Source organism: Mauremys reevesii, linkage group 9, assembly GCF_016161935.1.
Source record: "Mauremys reevesii isolate NIE-2019 linkage group 9, ASM1616193v1, whole genome shotgun sequence".
NCBI lineage: Eukaryota > Metazoa > Chordata > Testudines > Geoemydidae > Mauremys > Mauremys reevesii.
Window position 1 is genome coordinate 30,739,664 of NC_052631.1, and position 19,339 is coordinate 30,759,002.

At 44.7% G+C, this 19,339-nt stretch overlaps 1 protein-coding gene across 2 annotated transcripts in view; it reads left to right on the forward strand.

Annotated features, from left to right (window-relative positions):
- SLC9A9 (solute carrier family 9 member A9) overlaps window positions 1-19,339 on the forward strand; it is a 342,765-nt gene that overhangs the window by 208,293 nt on the left and 115,133 nt on the right. For both annotated transcript variants that reach the window (XM_039488401.1, XM_039488400.1), the window contains exon 12: window positions 6,813-6,966. In XM_039488401.1, coding sequence (XP_039344335.1) covers window positions 6,813-6,966 — 154 coding nt within the window. The remainder of the gene's footprint in view (window positions 1-6,812; window positions 6,967-19,339) is intronic.

Sequence of the window (19,339 nt, forward strand, 5' to 3'; positions counted from 1 at the left end):
ATCAAGAGCTCACACTTTAAATAATTACAGTAAAAGCAGCAAAGAATCCTGTGGCACCTTATAGACTAACAGATGTTTTGCAGCATGAGCTTTCGTGGGTGAATACCCACTTCTTCGGATGCAAGTAGTGGAAATTTCCAGGGGCAGGTATATATAAGCAAGCAAGAAGCAAGCTAGAGATAACGAGGTTAGATCAATCAGGGAGGATGATGCCCTGTTCTAGCAGTTGAGGTGTGAAAACCAAGGGAGGAGAAACTGGTTCTATAATTGGCAATCTAAACCCATCCTGGACAATGATCCTTCACTTTCACAGGCCTTGGGTGGCAGGTCAGTCCTCGCCCATAGACAACCTGCCAACCTGAAGCATATTCTCACCAGCAACTGCACACCGCACCATAATAACTCTAGCTCAGGAACCAATCCATGCAACAAACCTCGATGCCAACTCTGCCCACATATCTACACCAGCAACACCATCACAGGACCTAACCAGATCAGCCACACCATCACCGATTCATTCACCTGCTCGTCCACCAATGTAATATATGCCATCATATGCCAGCAATGCCCCTCTGCTATGTACATCGGCCAAACTGGACAGTCTCTAAGGAAAAGGATAAATGGACACAAATCAGACATTAGGAATGGCAATATACAAAAACCTGTAGGAGAACACTTCAACCTCCCTGGCCACACAATAACAGATCTTAAGGTGGCCATCCTACAGCAAAAAAACTTCCGGACCAGACTTCAAAGAGAAACTGCTGAGCTCCAGTTCATCTGCAAATTTGACACCATCAGCTCAGGATTAAACAAAGACTGTGAATGGCTTGCCAATTATAGAACCAGTTTCTCCTCCCTTGGTTTTCACACCTCAACTGCTAGAACAGAGCCTCATCCTCCCTGATTGATCTAACCTCGTTATCTCTAGCTTGCTTCTTGCTTGCTTATATATACCTGCCCCTGGAAATTTCCACTACTTGCATCCGAAGAAGTGGGTATTCACCCACGAAAGCTCATGCTCAAAACGTCTGTTAGTCTATAAGGTGCCACAGGATTCTTTGCTGCTTTTACAGAACCAGACTAACACAGCTACCCCTCTGATAATTACAGTAGGCTCTCAGAGTTATATTTCATATTTCTATTTCAGATACAAGAGTGATACATTTATACAAATAGGATGATTACACTGAGTAGATTATAAGCTTTATAATGATACCTTACAAGAGACCTTTTGCATGAAGCATATTCCAGTTACATTATATTCACTTATTAAATTTTTATAAAACCATATAGACTGCACAACGTCCTTGGAGAATTCCTTCCACTGAGCTTTATCACAGGGAGGGGGTGATACACCCCATTGAATGTTTGAGCTGTGAGAAGTAAAACCACTTAGAAGGGAGCTGAGAAAGATCCTCCTTTCAATAAACTGTGTGTGCGTCTGTGCATGTGTGTGTGTCTAAAATAGTTTAATTCTGACTATCTGTTAAGTATTAAGCCTCTTCTCAAAAAGAGAGGTATCTTAGCAAACGTTTTGCCAACATAAGTGCTAGTGTAGACATAGCCTTAATCATTTGAATTGCTGAAGTGTTTTCTAAATGGAAGTTGCTTGAAAAGATGATTTGTTTATAGCGAGGAGACAATACACACAGCTGTGAAAGCTTTCACCAAGGTACAGAACAAATAACTCACTGCAACTCTGACTGGCTCCTAACTGATGGACAAAGAAGCTTTCATTTCTCAGGCAGAGCAGCCATAAGTGCTAATTAGATTTCTGGAGAAGCAAACCGAAGTAGCTAAAATACTGAATAAAACATAAAAAGCTGTTGTCCTTAACTAAACAAGAATTGCTCAAGAATTGCAGCTATTACAAGAGATGTGACTTTTAGTCCCATTACTGACTTCTCCCTAGGACAGGGATGGGCAAACTTTTTGGCCCGAGGGCCACATCTGGGTGGGGAAATTGCATGCAGGGCCATGAATGTAGGGCTGGGGGAGGGGGTTGGAGTGTGGGAAGGAGTGCAGTGTGCAGGAAGGGGCTCAGGGCAAAGGGTTGGGGCAGAAGAGGGGTGTGGGCGTATAAGGGGGCTCAAGGAAGGGGGTTGGGGTGAAGGACAGGGTGCAGAGTGCAGGGGGGGCTCAGAGTAGGGGTGCAGAGAGGAGTGCAGGAGGGCTCGGGGTGCAGGCTCCAGTCCAGCACCGCTTACCTGGAGCGGCTCCAGGCTTACAGCAGTGCGCACCGGGGCCAGGGCAGGCTCCCTGGCTGCCCTGGCCCCGCACTGCACCACTCCCAAAAGAGGCTGGCACCACGTCCCTGCAGTCCTTGGGGGAGGGGAGGGTGGCAGAGGGCTTCATGCGCTGCCATCACCTGTGGATACCTCCCCTGAAGCTCCCATTAGCCATGGTTCCCCGTTCCCGACCAATGGGAGCCGTGGGGGGCAGTGCCGCAGGGACGTGATGCCAGCCGCTTCCAGGAGCAGCACGGGGCTCGCGACACCATAGGGGTGGCAATCCCGTGGGCTGGATCCAAAGCCCTGATGGGCCGGATCCGGCCCGCAGGCCATAGTTTGCCCACCTCTGCCCTATGAGTTAGTACACAAGCTGTTTGTGGACAGAAACATGTTATGAGCAAGGTTCCACCAGAGTTTCTGAAGCAGTACTGAACACACTCTGCTCCTGCCTACTCATGGAGTTAAACCATCATCTACATCCATTGCTGAGAGTATCATTGTTATCAAAGGTTGAGCCTGGGATTTTCAAAAGTGCTCAGTATTGGCCTAATTGCTCACTGATGTCAATGAGGGATTTACCTTTGACTTCAGTAGGAGCAAAGTGAGGTCAATCATGAGTGCTTTCAAAAGTCTCACCCTAAATTTTCTCGGGTAGACAAAGTTCCGATTTTCTTCCTACTTCTCTGCCCTCTCATTCCTTCTTCTGTGACCACATAAACTATGTTGCCTGACATGGCCAGGAGCCACATGCTAATCAGTCATAATCATTACAACTTGATTACAGACTCAATAAAATTAAACAGCAAAAAACATTGAATATTTAAGGTTGCTATACTCACAGCTCATGAAATCTCTGAATTAAATGTGTACAGGTCAGACATGCCACTGTATATAAACATCTTTAACTCTATTCCTGTATCCCTGTCTGGCCTTACATCCCTCTTAAACCACTCCCCTGATATCGTAACCAATGTGGGCTACATATTCCCACAAAGCACCATGCATGTGCTGCCTACAGCTCATAGACCCAATCATAGACTATCCTCCTGCTCACCCACCCATTCATTATGCTAAGCATCTTACTCTTCATATCCAGACCAGCTATTTGGCCCTCCTCTATCCCATCTATGCTCCTTGATCAGAGGATCTGTCACAAGGTTCTCTACTCGCTTCCTTGTGGCTCACCTGAGGATTAGCTCTCGACCAGCCTCCTCTTACTGTTGTTCACCCTTTGCATGCTTCTTTCTCTCTCTGGACTTGGCTGCTGCTGCTTCTTCTTTGTGGTGTAGCCCTCCGTCCAGGTCATTATAGTTTTCCCTTTTTGGGGTATCAAAGTTTCTCCATACAAACTATCTCAGGCAGTCTTCTAGTTCACTTCTAAGACTACCACTTTCCCAGTGGCGGGAGGAACACAGACCTGCCCACTACTCCAGATTCCAGTTCAGAGACCCTTGAATCCATGGCCAAGTCTGCACTGTCCCAAGCCTGGCTGTTATTTCCCTGAGCTGTTTCCTACTCCACCATCTCTCTGGGTATACCCGTCCCTCAGGGCCAGGCTCACAGAGCATCTACTTTCCCTCTGGGTTTTCTCTTTTTCCCTCTCTAAGCCCAGTGAGTGACTGCAGTCTCCTTCGGCCCTCACTGCATGGCTTTATGTGAGCTGGGCTTGCTTCTGCTCAGCTGGACTCCATTCCTAATCAGGGATTGCTTATCAAGCCTAGTTCTCCTCCAGGTTTGGTCTAACTGATTAATGAATCCCTTCTGAGCCTCACTGTCCCTTTCAATGCTAGTGTGGGGTGAACACCCCATCACACAAGCATAACATATCACATCTTGTTTTCCATACACAGACCAAAAACAACTTTCCCCTATCCATTGTTCCACTAGGAGGCAAAATGCCCTAGTCTACCCCATTTCCCCATAGTACATGTATTGAAAATCCCACTGCACTGCACCTTCTTTGTTCAGTTTTCTACTGTAAGTCAGAGACCCCACTTTCCACATATATACCATAGATTCATCTTTCTCACACGCTCGCTCTCTTTCTCGTGTGCACACATTTACGTGCACGCACACACACACACACAGACACTCCTTGTTCTGCAAAGCTTTGGAGCATCTCACGTTTCCCATTTCTCCTTCTCCTGCAAAGACTTCCTAAATTACCAATTGGGCCCACCAGGGGCATGTGCAGAAATTTAACATTGACTCCTTTTGGGGGGACACATTCTGTGCCTCCCTGCCCCAGGTCCGGCAGGAGCTAGCTCTTCCCTTCCTCCTTCTTCCCACGCCCCGCTCCAGAAGGAGCTCGCTCTTCCCTCCCTTCCTCCATCCCCCTTCTAGACTAAGGGAACCAGATCTGCATATAATATACCATATGCTGTTGCACTAGGGCTATGGAGAGCAGCACTAACACCTCCCTAGTTTTACATGAGGTCTTTTGTGTTGGTGTTCAACTGGTGACACTCTTCCCAGTGAGTCAATAATAAACCAAAGCCCAAATATGGTGTATGGGGTAGATAAAAAGTAAAAACAAGCACTCCCAAGAGCCAGAGATGTTAAATCTGGTGTCACTGACAAATTTCAATTGAGATTATTCCATTTTGTGATGCTTCTGCTTTTGATTTGATACAGAATCCTTCATTTGCTGTACAAAATGTTACACACTGTTGCTGTGTGCTGTTAAATGGCTGCCATGTTCTACTCCAAAGATAGTTACATTTCTGCAGTGGGTGGAATGTTCCCTATATAAACCTTACCCACCTTGCAAAGGTGACTGATGTGAGGCTTAATTTGTTAATATTTGCAAAGTGCTTTGTGCCCTTCATAGGAATTGTATTCATTTAAATATTCTCTTTGCATTTTCCCCATTGATTATTAGTTTTTCAAGAAAAATACAAAAAAGATTAAAGATAAAAGGAAAGCATTAGGGAAGTTCAAAGTATTTCTATTATGCAGCCACAAATAGTGCTTTAGTTCTTGTTTTTTTGTCTTTTGTAATGTATCATACTATGAGGTCCTTTTTGTTTGCTTATTACACCCTAGGGAGCTTTTTTAAACTCAGCTGTTTCCTCCCATTTGTATCTTTTGCTATTTATTCAGTCTCTATAGGTGGATAAATTTTTACATTTATTGTAACATTTCAAGTGCCATGCTATATAATAGTTTTAAAACAGCATTTATTGTGCATCTTCTATTACCGGCATTTAAATCTTTCTCTAAAAACTACTTATTAGTCTTTATTGCCTGTGCTTGTTTTTAGCACAAAAATGATTTTAAAATTATTATATTTCACTTGGCCACAAACAAGAAACGTCCTAATGGACCACATTCTGATAACTATTACTTAATTCCATCAATGGGACTACACAAAGGATTACAGTGCTACTTAACATGAATAAGGGTGTCAGAGTCTGGCTCTTGGAGATTATTCCTGACATAAAGGACTATATGGATAAAACAAATGTCTGATTAGTCTGTAAATATCAGAATGGTTTCATTGTGAAAATCTGCAAAGCTGATTGTGTGTGAGTTAAACACCATCACATCAATTAAATGTGATTCAGTGTCTGTTACTGAAAGGCTCACAATCTATTTGTCTGTTTACAACTTTAATACATAATTTCTGCATTTTTGTTTGTTTGAAATATGAGGCAATGGTCAAAAAATGTTTTTTATCACTTGAGAAATTTTAAATGGGGGGATGGCTTCCCTCCAGTAACACAAACAGCTTTTCTTTTCTCCTTTTTTTCCTTTTACTTTTTAATTTAAACTGTGATTTCCCGATATCTAATTCCTCAGTGAGTTGCTTTGACATGTTTGCAGAAATTTGCTTTACAAATAGTTGTGTTATAGACATGAACACAGACTAAATTCTCCAGCCCAAGTAAGTTCATCAGAGTCCCGGGAGGCCAGAGTGCTGGAATCAGGGGCGGCTCCAGGCCCCAGCACGCCAAGCGTGTGCTTGGGGTGGCATGCCGCGGGGGGTTCTCTGCCGGTTGCCGGGAGGGCAGCAGGCAGTCAGCCTTTGGCGACTTGCCTGCGGAGGGTCTGCTGGTCCCGCGGCTCTAGTGGACCTCCCGCAGGCATGCCTGCGGGAGGTCCACCGGAGCCACGGGACCGGCGACCGGCAGAGCGCCCCCCACGGCATGCCGTCGTGCTTGGGGCGGCGAAATGTCTAGAGCCGCCCCTGGCTGGAATTAGGGGTGCTGGGGGTGCTGCTGCACCCCCTGGTTTGAAGTGGTTTCCATCAGAGACAGGGTTGACAGTTTTGCTCAATGGCTTCCAGCACCCCTACTGTACAAATTATTCCAATGCTATTGCTGGAGGCAGCAACATTTCATTCCCTGTAGCAACATGAATCTTCAGGCCAGATGTCCTTATTTGGGCAGAAGACACCAGCATGGTGGAAGCTATTGTAGCAGCCATGGAGGAGATGAGCATTCTGGTTCTTCCTCATTGAAATTTAGGCCTGTTTGTTTAGGTTTTTCACAAGGAATAGGACTGGGGCTGGAAAGAGTGAAATGGTTTTATGTCCAAGCATATTAAGTTGCCATGTATGTCTCTTTTCTCTCCCAGGTTTACGTGGTGCAATAGCGTTTGCACTGGCTATTCGGGACACAGAATCTCAACCCAAACAAATGATGTTTACCACAACACTACTTATTGTGTTTTTCACGGTCTGGGTTTTTGGTGGGGGCACCACGCCGATGCTCACATGGCTTCAGATCAGGTTAGTGTTATCTGACAATTATTTAATATTGTAAAATAATAGGATGGCTATGGCCAACCCCTGGACTTTTCAATACTCATTTTTCTCAGTAGAGATGGTTACCAGCTACAAAGCTTGGATCTGGCTCTGAAAGTCTCCAAACTTCAACACGGTATGGATCTAGTGCTCTCCTTCAGATCCATCTGATAGGGATGGGTCCAAGCCACCAGAGACAAAATGCTGGGGGGTCAGGGGAAAGAGAGAGTTGGTCCAAATGTCTAATTCAAGCCTATCTCTGATTCTTAAAGATGTGTTTCTCTACTGTTCTTTAAACTCACTATTATCATTAAATGCTGATAAAGTGTGCTTGGCACTATATGAGATATAGATACAAAACAGTTCCTGCCCTAATCAAAAACTTGTTCACAAAAATGCCAAACATAACTTCAGTGTTTATCAAAACCCCTTCCTGGAAACTTACATAGCCATGCTAGTGACACAGACGGGCAGATAGCAAAATGTATGCAAGAAATGTGCTCACCCAGGTTGTTAGGGGACAATGGCAAAATCTCTTGGAACTGTGCGCACACATATACACGCACACTCTTATGTCAACATCAGGAAGAAGGAAATCATCATTTTATTTATTTAATTTTGTTTAATTTCTAATTGCAAAAGAAGGGATATTTAGTCAGAAATGTAATATGCACTTTGAATGCTAATGAGCATTTTGTATAATGGGTACAGCATATTTGCTATTTCTATTTGGAGCTCATTTCAAGAGATGGGACGGCTTAAGTGTGGTGGTCCAAAACCTCTCTTCAGTTTCACTCGTGCAACCCTATCCCTAAGTGGCGTTGCACAGGTGTAGCTGAGGACAGCCTTTAGCCCAGTACATATTATGACATACCTCAAACTACCGGTATTTCCTCTGGTCACCTTTGATTCCTTGGCATCAAAATTGAGAGAGACTATGTATGAGCTGGTTGCTGAGCACAGCGCATTCCTTCTCAGAGTTTGTTGTGCTCCTCAAAGCTCTGACAGGGAAAAACAGAGAGACATCCGTGTGCTATGGGAGACGCAAATACATTCTGCCATGAGGCAGAACAGGCAACATTTTAAATTATTCTTAAGAAGAGTGCTCAGTGGTGACCACCTCTGTGTAAGGAGGTTTAATATCCACTGTCTTTCAATTCCTGTTGTCTCTCATTTCTATAAAATGCCAGCAAACACTTCTGTGGTTAATTCTAAGGTGTAAGGGCAGGGAGGTGTCCCTGGCAAGCCCCCTGTGGTCAAGCACCATGCTGCAGGTGAGCCCTTGCTTCAGCTTCCCCTCACCCAGGGTATAAATAAGTCCAAGGAGGCCTTTCTATTATTTATTTAACAGAAAAGACCAACACAAAAAGCTTCAGTTACCTACTGCACTGGAAACTCTCCACCCCTGGCTTAATCAGTCTTATGTCTCACCCATCCTGCCTGGAACTTGGGCCTGTGCTGGGCATTCTGCTGGATGCCAGTCTTCCCCGACCAGTGCTTCACCCTCCGCTGAGCCAGTGGTCATCCCCTAGTAGCTCCCCAGGCCCCTCACCCACTTTATTCTCTTGAGCTGCTCTGGTCCCTTGCCTGGGAGCACTTTCTCTTTAGGCTTGTTCCTGCTCTCCATGAACCTCTGCTCTCCTGGGAGACACCACTGAGAGTAGCTTCCTACCCAGCCCCCCCACCCCAGTGGATCCTCTCTCCTCAGGTGGCTTCCTCTGTTCTGGGGCTTCCTGACTGAGCCCTTATCAGCCTGTATTAGGCCCAGGTACTCCTTGCCTAACTAACTGTCAGCCAGCTACTTGGACAATTAACTATCCACTGGTGCAGGGTCCACATGCGACTCTTCAGAAGTTAATAAGTGGCTCCTTGTATAGGCACGGACTCCGGGGCTGGAGCTACAGGCACCAACTTTCCAATGTGCTGCGGGGTGCTCACTGCTCAACCCCTGGCTCTGCCACAGGCCCTGGCCCCACCCTTTCCCACCCCCTCCCCTGATCCTGCTATGCCCTCGCTCCTCCCCCTCCTTCTGCACACCACGAAACAGCTGATCGGGAGGTGCGGGAAGGGATTGGGAGGTGCTGGGGTGGGGAGCTGATATGGGGCTGCTGACGTATTACTGTGGCTCTTTGGCAATGTACATTGGTAAATTCTGTCAAGTATCAGAGGGGTAGCCGTGTTAGTCTGGATCTGTAAAAAGCAACAAAGAGTCCTGTGGCACCTTATAGACTAACATGTATTGGAGCATGAGCTTTCGTGGGTGAATACCCACTTTGTCAGACGCATGGTAAGAACGTAAGAACGGCCGTACCGGGTCAGACCAAAGGTCCATCTAGCCCAGTATCTGTCCACTGACAGTGGCCAATGACAGGTGCCCCAGAGGGAGTGAACCTAACAGGCAATGATCAAGTGATCTCTCTCCTGCCATCCATCTCCATCCTCTGACGAACAGAGGCTAGGGACACCATTCTTACCCATCCTAGCTAATAGCCATTTATGGACTTAGCCACCATGAATTTATCCAGTCCCCTTTTAAACATTGTTATAGTCCTAGCCTTCACAACCTCCTCAGGTAAGGAGTTCCGCAAGCTGACTGTGCGCTGCGTGAAAAAGAACTTCCTTTTATTTCTTTTAAACCTGCTGCCTATTAATTTCATTTGGTGACCCCTAGTTCTTGTATTATGGGAATAAGTAAATAACTTTTCCTTATCCACTTTCTCGACATCACTCATGATTTTATATACCTCTATCATATCCCCCCTTAGTCTTCTCTTTTCCAAGCTGAAGAGTCCTAGTCTCTTTAATCTTTCCTCGTATGGGACCCTCTCCAAACCCCTAATCATTTTAGTTGCCCTTTTCTGAACCTTTTCTAATGCTAGAATATCTTTTTTGAGGTGAGGAGACCACATCTGTACACAGTATTCGAGATGTGGGCGTACCATGGATTTATATAAGGGCAATAATATATTCTCAGTCTTATTTTCTATCTCCTTTTTAATGATTCCTAACATCCTGTTTGCTTTTTTGACCGCCTCTGCACACTGCGTGGACATCTTCAGAGAACTATCCACGATGACTCCAAGATCTTTTTACTGACTCGTTGTAGCTAAATTAGCCCCCATCATGTTGAATGTATAGTTGGGGTTATTTTTTCCAATGTGCATTACTTTACATTTATCCACATTAAATTTCATTTGCCATTTTGTTGCCCAATCACTTAGTTTTGTGAGATCTTTTTGAAGTTCTTCACAATCTGCTTTGGTCTTAACTATCTTGAGCAGTTTAGTATCATTTGCAAACTTTGCCACCTCACTGTTTACCCCTTTCTCCAGATCATTTATGAATAAATTGAATAGGATTGGTCCTAGGACTGACCCCTGGGGAACACCACTAATTACCCTTCTCCATTCTGAGAATTTACCATTAATTCCTACCCTTTGTTCCCTGTTCTTTAACCAGTTCTCAATCCATGAAAGGACCTTCCCTTTTATCCCATGACAGCTTAATTTACGTAAGAGCCTTTGGTGAGGGACCTTGTCAAAGGCTTTCTGGAAATCTAAGTACACTATGTCCACCGGATCCCCCTTGTCCACATGTTTGTTGACCCCTTCAAAGAACTCTAATAGAATAGTAAGACACGATTTCCCTTTACAGAAACCATGTTGACTATTGCTCAACAGTTTGTTTTTCTATGTGTCTGACAATTTTATTCTTAACTATTGTTTCAACTAATTTGCCCGATACCGACGTTAGACTTACCGGTCTGTAATTGCCGGGATCACCCCAGAGCCCTTTTTAAATATTGGCGTTACATTAGCTAACTTCCAGTCATTGGGTACCGAAGCCAATTTAAAGGACAGGTTATAAACCTTAGTTAATAGTTCCGCAACTTCACATTTGAGTTCTTTCAGAACTCTTGGGTGAATGCCATCTGGTCCCGGTGACTTGTTAATGTTGAGTTTATCAATTAATTCCAAAACCTCCTCTAGTGACACTTCAATCTGTGACAGTTCCTCAGATTTGTCACCTACAAAAGCCAGCTCAGGTTTGGGAATCTCCCTAACATCCTCAGCCATGAAGACTGAAGCAAAGAATCCATTTAGTTTCTCCGCAATGACTTTATCGTCTTTAAGTGCTCCTTTTGTATTTCGATCGTCAAGGGGCCCCACTGGTTGTTTAGCAGGCTTCCTGCTTCTGATGTACTTAAAAAACATTTTGTTATTACCTTTAGAGTTTTTGGCTAGTCGTTCTTCAAACTCCTCTTTGGCTTTTCTTATTACACTCTTGCACTTAAGTTGGCAGTGTTAGTGTTCCTTTCTATTTGCCTCACTAGGATTTGACTTCCACTTTTTAAAGGAAGTCTTTTTATCTCTCACTGCTTCTTTTACATTGTTGTTAAGCCACGGTGGCTCTTTTTTAGTTCTTTTTCTGTTTTTCTTAATTTGGGGTATACATTGAAGTTGGGCCTCTATTATGGTGTCTTTAAAAAGGGCCCATGCAATTTGCAGGGATTTCACTTTAGTCACTGTACCTTTTAACTTTTGTCTAACTAACCCCCTCATTTTTGTATAGTTCCCCCTTTTGAAATTAAATGCCACAGTGTTGGGTAGTTGAGGTGTTCTTCCCACCACAGGGATGTTGAATGTTATTGTATTATGGTCACTATTTCCAAGCGGTCCTGCTATAGTTACCTCTTGGACCAGGTCCTGCGCTCCACTCAGGATTAAATCTAGACTTGCCTCTCCCCTTGTGGGTTCCCGTACCAGCTGCTCCATGAAGCAGTCATTTAAAGTATCGAGAAATTTTATCTCTGCATTTCGTCCTGAAGTGAAATGTTCCCAGTCAATATGGGGATAATTGAAATCCCCCACTATTATTGGGTTCTTAATTTTGATAGCCTCTCTAATTTCCCTTAGCATTTCATCATCACAATTACTGTCCTGGTCAGGTGGTCGATAATAGATCCCTAATGTTATATTTTTACTAGAGCATGAAATTTCTATCCATAGAGATTCTATGGAACATGTGGATTAACTTAAGATTTTTACTTCATTTGAATCTACACTTTCTTTCACATATAGTGCCACTCCTCCCCCTGCACGACCTGTTCTGTCCTTCCGATATATTTTGTACCCCGGAATGATTGTGTCCCATTGATTGCTCTCAGTCCACCAGGTTTCTGTGATGCCTATTATATCAATATCCTCTTTTATCACAAGGCGCTCTAGTTCACCCATCTTATTATTTAGACTTCTGGCATTTGTGTACAAGCACTTTAAAAACTTGTCCCTGTTTATTAGCCTGCCTTTTTCTGATGTGCCAGATTCTTTTTTATGTGACTGTATATCATCTGTTCTGGCCCTTACATTATACTCTTCAGTCCTCTGCTCCTGACTATAACCTGGAGATTCTCTATCATCAGACTCTCCCCTAAGAAAAGTCTGTGTCCGATCCACACGCTCCTCTGCAGCGATCAGCTTTCCCCCATCTCCTAGTTTAAAAACTGCTCTACAACCTTTTTAATGTTTAGTGCCAGCAGTCTGGTTCCACTTTGGTTTAGGTGGAGCCCATCTCTCCTGTATAGGCTCCTCCCATCCCAGAAGTTTCCCCAGTTCCTAATGAACGTGAACCCCTCCTCTCTACACCATCATCTCATCCACGCATTGAGACTCTGAAGCTCTGCCTGCCTACCTGGCCCTGCGCGTGGAACTGGGAGCATTTCTGAGAATGCCACCACAGAGGTCCTGGATTTCAGTCTCTTCCCTAGCAGCCTAAATCTGGCTTCCAGGACATCTCTCCTACCCTTCCCTATGTCATTGGTACCTACATGTACCACGACCACCGGCTCCTCCCCAGCACTACACATAAGTCTGTCTAGATGCCTCGAGAGATCCGCAACCTTCGCACCAGGCAGGCAAGTCACCATACGGTTCTCCCGGTCATCACAAACCCAGCTATCTACGTTTCTAATAATCGAATCTCCCATTACTAACACCTGCCTTTTCCTAGAAACTGGAGTTCCCTCCCCCGGAGAGGTAACCTCAGTGCGAGAGGCAACCTCAGCACCATCTGGAAGGAGGGTCCCAAATATGGGAAGGTTTCCCTCTGCTCCCATTGACTGCTCTGCTTCCCTGGGCCTTTCATCCTCCTCAACAGCGCAGGGGCTGTCTGACTGGAGGTGGGACAATTCTACAGTGTCCCGGAAAGCCTAATCAACATACCTCTCTGCATCTCTTAGCTCCTCCAGTTCCGCCACCCTGGCCTCCAAAGTCCGTACATGGTCTCTGAGGGCCAGGAGCTCCTTGCACCGACTGCACACATACGCCACCCGCCCACAGGGCAGGTAATTATACATGCAACACTCAGTGCAATAAACTGGATAGCCCCCACTCTGCTGCTGGGCTTCTGCCTGCATTGTCTCCTAGTTAATGGAAGGGTGGTTTACAGAAAGGGGTTTTGAAATGTGGTTCGGTTTATAGGTTTTAGGGGGGATCACAGGGAAGGGGTTTAAGTCTGGCGGGGGACTCCCACTGCCCTTCTAAACTCCCTTGCGAAACTCCCTGTTAGCAGCCCCTGTTCGTAAATTCTGGTTTCTTCTCAGGCTCAGGTTGGCCACCCCTGCTGTACAGAATGCTGTGTCCATACATGTTCCATTCTCAACCTACTCTTTACCTCATTTTACATTCCAGGTTTATTTTGTCCATTGATATCTTGTCCGTTGTAAAGGTGTTTCCCTCTGACCTGAGCTAATACAGACATTCTGTCTCTTAGCTTATTGACCGATTTACCTAACTTCATTAACACAGACATTCTGTTTCCATTTCCATTTCAATTCTGCTGATCCATTTAACTCCATAATCCTGCCTCCCAAGATAGGAGGCCTCACTCATGTCTAATTAATAATCAAGCCAGACCTACATTTAGCTGAGCCTGTCACAGGTAGGCTGGATGCTTGGATCCCACCCTCCCAAAAGGCCAGTTCCTGTAACTGCTGGGTTGTTTTTTTGTTTGTTTTAATGGAGAATCCATGAATGGAGGGTATTTTTGTTCATCTTGAGGGAGTTGTTACATAAACTACCTGAAATAACCTGTTTATAGTCTGTGTATAGATCAAGAACACAGAGAAGGCTGTAGTCTTCCTCTGGTTGTAGTTATGGATACAGTTTTGGACACCAGAGGGCCAAACAACAATCACAGTTTTCTATTGTTAGTCAGAAACATGCTGTTGGTCGTGCTTCTACTTAGATAATTCTTAACCAAGGATAGGTCTACAATTCGAGCTGGGGATGTGATTTCCATCTTGAGGAGACATAGCATGCTAAAAATAGAGTGTAGCTGTGACAGGAAGGACTAGCCACTACAAGTACATGCCTAGCATCTCGGATGGCTATGTACTCAAGGTACTAGCCCCTCCCGCTGCTCAGACTGCTGTGACTACTTCTATTTTTAGCATGCTAGCTTGATGAAAGCTAGCTTGAGTGTGTCATCTTGAGCTGGGAATCACAGCCCCCCTCGAATTGTAGACATATCCTAAATAAGAAGGACTCCTGCCCTTGGAAGTAGATTTAAGAAGTTCAGGGATGGGTCCAGATTACTTCCAGCCTCCCCTCTTAGAAAATAGGTTGGCAGCAGTAGCAGAACAAGAGGAGAGATATTATGGTCAACATTTTCAAAGGAGAGCCACTGATTCTGGGGGTCCCAGTTCATAGGTAACTGTAACAGGGTGCTGGCTAGGAGATCCAAGCCAGGCCCCTGTTAGCCCAGCTCCACTTAAAAGGGGGATTAGTTAGGACTGGCCGGGGAGGCTACACTCTAATCAGCTGAGGGGATGCACCTGGGGGCCTGAGTGCCCAGCCTGCTATATAAAGCTGGCTGGGAGGAAGCCAAGGGGAGAAAGACAGGAAAGGGAGGAGCAAGGAGAAGCTAGATCCCTCCTGGCAGGAGAAGCTAGCAGTCTCCCAGGGTGTTGGTCTGTAAGATATGTAAATAGTAGGTGGTGGGGATAGGCATGAACAATAAAAGAGTATTGGTGCATGTACTTTGGAGCAGTCTCCGACTAAGTTTGTGGAGGGGCCAGGAGAAGGCAGTGCTACAGTAACCAAGCTTTATCCACCTTAAGGCCTGCTCTGCCAACTGCAGTAATTCATGAGTAGAGGTTACCATGTGAATTGCAAAAGTTACCTGAAATTTTTTATGCATCTCCTCCAGCCTCTTTATTTGTGCAGCATTCAGCCAATGATTTGTTACTTAATGAGTTTGCTCCTTTATTGTGTGAGTTTTTAAATGAATTCATGTTGGTGGATAGCTATGAGAGGGATGGGTGGGCAGTGAGAGAAAAGAGGTGAAAAGGAAAGTGGGGGAAAGTATATTTAATTTTTTTAATACAATGTAATATCCATTTTATAGAAATATATTTGGTGTTTTGCAAAGCAACTTTTAATGAGGTTCTAATGCCATTCTGAGTTCTGGTTATTTAATAATCCATTCAGGACTCTCTGCCATAACTTATAATGTCACCAAATAAAACCTTAGTGGCATTATCGTCTTGTAATTCACAGTTGCTTATCATTTATTCTATATATAGTGTATGCTTTGCTTGTTTACAGAGTAATGTCTGATTAACAAACCTTCATGTCAGACTGTTGCTGTAAAATACCAGCTGAAGATAACTAAATGGGAGCCTTAATAAAGAGGCACAGATAAAAGCTTCCAGACAAAATCAGGACTAGCATACAAATATACTGTATAAATGTAAAATGCTGGCATCCATATATAGTATGTGAGCTTTGTATTTCCTTGATACTTTGATTTTTTTTTTTTAATTCTCTCATCTCCTACAATGTCAGCCAAGTTCATTGCAATTTAGATATACACCTCAGGTGTCTGGCAGACTTGCTGTTTCATTTTTACTCAGCAAAAAAGTTGTTACATAACCCTACCTCAGATTAAAGCAAGTGGCAGCAAAAACTGGAGCTGATGAGGGATATGCTGCTTCAATCTTGTGAAGTGAAACATTGCTTAAGATCAGGAGAAAAAAAATGTAATGGTTACACATCTATTTCCCAGGACAAGTTTAGAACCCTAGATACCTACCCTCATTTAGTTTCTTGGAAATTTGAAGGGCAGCTTCTCATGTGCCCTTACCGATATAAGCAGTCCCATTAATTTCAATGGTTCTGATCTCATCAGTCAAGACCACCCATGAGAGTAAAGGTCTTCAGGGTCCTAAGTTAGTGGCTGATAGTAGATTTTAACTAATCATGTTAGTAAATGTGAGTATCTTCCTGCTCATCCCGCCCTCATTAGCTCTTTCACCTCCTGTCCTTTCCTTAATGAAACATCAGAACCACTGAAGTTGGATAGTAACTGTCCAGGAAAAGATACTTCTGCCCAGGACCCCTGATGTCAATGGGAATTAGGTACCTAAGTGCTTTTGAGGATCTGGGCCTATGTTTCTAAATTGATTGGTTTAATAAAATAATGTAGTCTAGTAACTAAGGGTACGTCTACACTACGGGATTATTCCGATTTTACATAAACTGGTTTAGCAAAACAGATTGTATAAAATCGAGTGCTCGCGGCCACACTAAACACATTAAATCGGTGGTGTGCGTCCACGGTCCGAGGCAAGCGTCAATTTCTGGAGCGTTGCACTGTGGGTAGCTATTCCGTAGCTATCCCATAGTTCCCGCAGCCTCCCCCGCCCCTTGGAATTTCCGGGTTGAGATCCCAGTGCCTGATGGGGCAAAAATCATTGTCGCGGGTGGTTCTGGGTAAATGTTGTCAGTCACTCCTTCCTCTGGGAAAGCAATGGCAGACAAGCATTTCATGCCTTTTTTCCCTGGATTGCCCTGGCAGATGCCATAGCATGGCAATCATGGAGCCTGTTTTGCCTTTTGTGCCTGTCACCGTATGTGTACTAGATGCCGCTGACAGAGGCGATTCAGCAGCGCTACACAGCAGCATGCTTTTGCTTTTGCTTTTGCATGACAGCAGAGATGGTTACCAGCCATATTGTACCATCTACCATACCATAAATTGGTAATAAGATGATCATGGTTACCAGTCCTTTTGCACTGCACCATTTGCTGCTGTCATAAGTGCCCCTGGCTGAGATCAGCCAGGGGCGCAAAAGCCAAAATTGGGAATGACTCCCTGAGTCAATCCCTCCTTTTTGGTATCTAAAAATAGAATCAGTCCTGCCTAGAATATGGGCAAGTGTACTAGAGAACCACTGTATCATAGAACCAGAGAGCACAGCTGATCTGTGTCAGATCCTGCTGAAATTATGAGCTGTATGCTATTCACAGGGGGTGCTCCTTCAACAACCCCACCTGTTGATTCCGTTCTTCCCCCAGCCTTCCTGGGCTACCATAGCATTGTCCCCCCACTTGTGTGATGAAGTAATAAAGAATGCAGGAATAAGACACAGTGACTTGTTAGTGAGAAATGAGTGGAAGGCAGCCTCCAGCTGCTATGATAGTCCAGACAGGACAGTAAGGAGTGTGGAGGAGAGGAGCCCAGCATCCCTCTGCAAGTCCAGGGGCAATTGAATCTTTTCTTTACACATGAAGGGTGGGGGCTGATGGAGCTCAGCCCCCTGTTGCTATGATGACGATGGTTATCAGCCATACTGCACCATCTACCAGGAAAAATTAGGGCCAGGCGCCCTTGATTGACCTAACTGATGCTAGTCGGCATGGTTACCAGTCCTTTTGCACTGCCCCATGTGCCAATAGGCTGATGATGACGGGTACCAGTCATATTGCACCATCAGCCACCCATGGCGGGGGGGGCAAGGATGTTGGTGTTGAGTGCTGCAGCATCGCATCTATCTGCAGCATTCAGTAAAGATAGGGTGACATGTTAAAGAGTCAAGAGAGGATTTTTTTCCCTTTCACTTCTGGGGGTGGGTGGGGGGGTGCGTAAATTGCCAAGCTATGCCCTGACCCACCGCGGACACTGTGTTTGACCCTAGAAGCATTTGGAGCTCAGCCAAGAATGCAAATACTTTTTGGAGACTGCAGGAACTGTGGGATAGCTTGAGTCCTCCAGTCCATGAGCGTCCATTTGATTCTTTGGCTTGCCGTTACGCTTGTCACGCAGCAGTGCGCTGAGCCCGTGCTATGGCGTCTGTCTGGAGATTTTTTTAAAATGATTTTGAATTTTGTCTTCTGTAACGGAGCACTGATAGAACAGATTTGCCTGCCCTTACAGCGATCACATCCGCATGGTCCATGCGGGAGCTCTTTCTTTATTTTGATTTTTAACTGCATCGCCACACGTGCTGATCGGAGCTCCACGCTGGGCAAACAGGAAATATTCAAAAGTTCGCGGGGCTTTTCCTGTCTACCTGGCCACTGCATCCGAGTTCAGATTGCTGTCCAGAGCGGTCAGTGGTGCACTGTGGGATACCGCCCGGAGGCCAATACCATCGATCTGTGGCCACACTAACCTAATCCGATATGGTAATACCGATATTAGCGCTACTCCTCTCGTTAGGGAGGAGTACAGAAACCGGTTTAAAGAGCCCTTTATACCGATATAAAGGGCCTCTCAGTGTGGACGGGTGTGGCGTTAAATCGGTTTTACGCTCCTAAAACCGGTTTAAACGCCTAGTGTAGACCAGGCCTTTGGCTAGGATTTTCAGAGGAGCTTAAAGGAGTTAGGTGCACAATTCCCATTGAATTTCTTGACTGCATCTACTTCACAGCTAAAGAGAGAGAATTATGTCAGAATTTTATATTTAAAGAAAAATGTGGTTTTGATGTTCCTGATTTCTCTGCCTGATGAATATTTTGAATCAATTTCACATTTATTGAACTTTAACTGGCTTATCTATACATGATTAAATAGTTATCGCTCCTGGGGAGTTCAAGCTATGATCACTGAGGTTAGTTGGATGAATTGGATCTTATCCTTATCCATGTAAATATTCCTCTGTGCACATATAGCCAAGTGGGACAGGCCAGTAGCTTAGCAGCATTGCTCCAGTCAGTGGCTCAGGGGATTCAGCTCTTTCCTATCCCAGGCTGATTGAGTCTAGCCAGGTCACAGAGTGGTTGTGCTTGAGTTTAGATATGTTGCAGGTAAACAATAAGAATCATAATAATCTGTTACCTGATGATATTAAAAATAAGCAAAAATATTTTGTTTTACATTTATCAAAAACAGTCTGTTTACTGTACAAATAATGACAGGTTTCAGAGTAGCAGCCGTGTTAGTCTGTATCAGCAAAAAAAAACAGGAGTACTTGTGGCACCTTAAAGACTAACAAATTTATTTTAGCATGAGCTTTCGTGAGCTAAAGCTCACGCCTCCGGATGCTCCACCGGAGCCGCGGGACCAGTGGACCCTC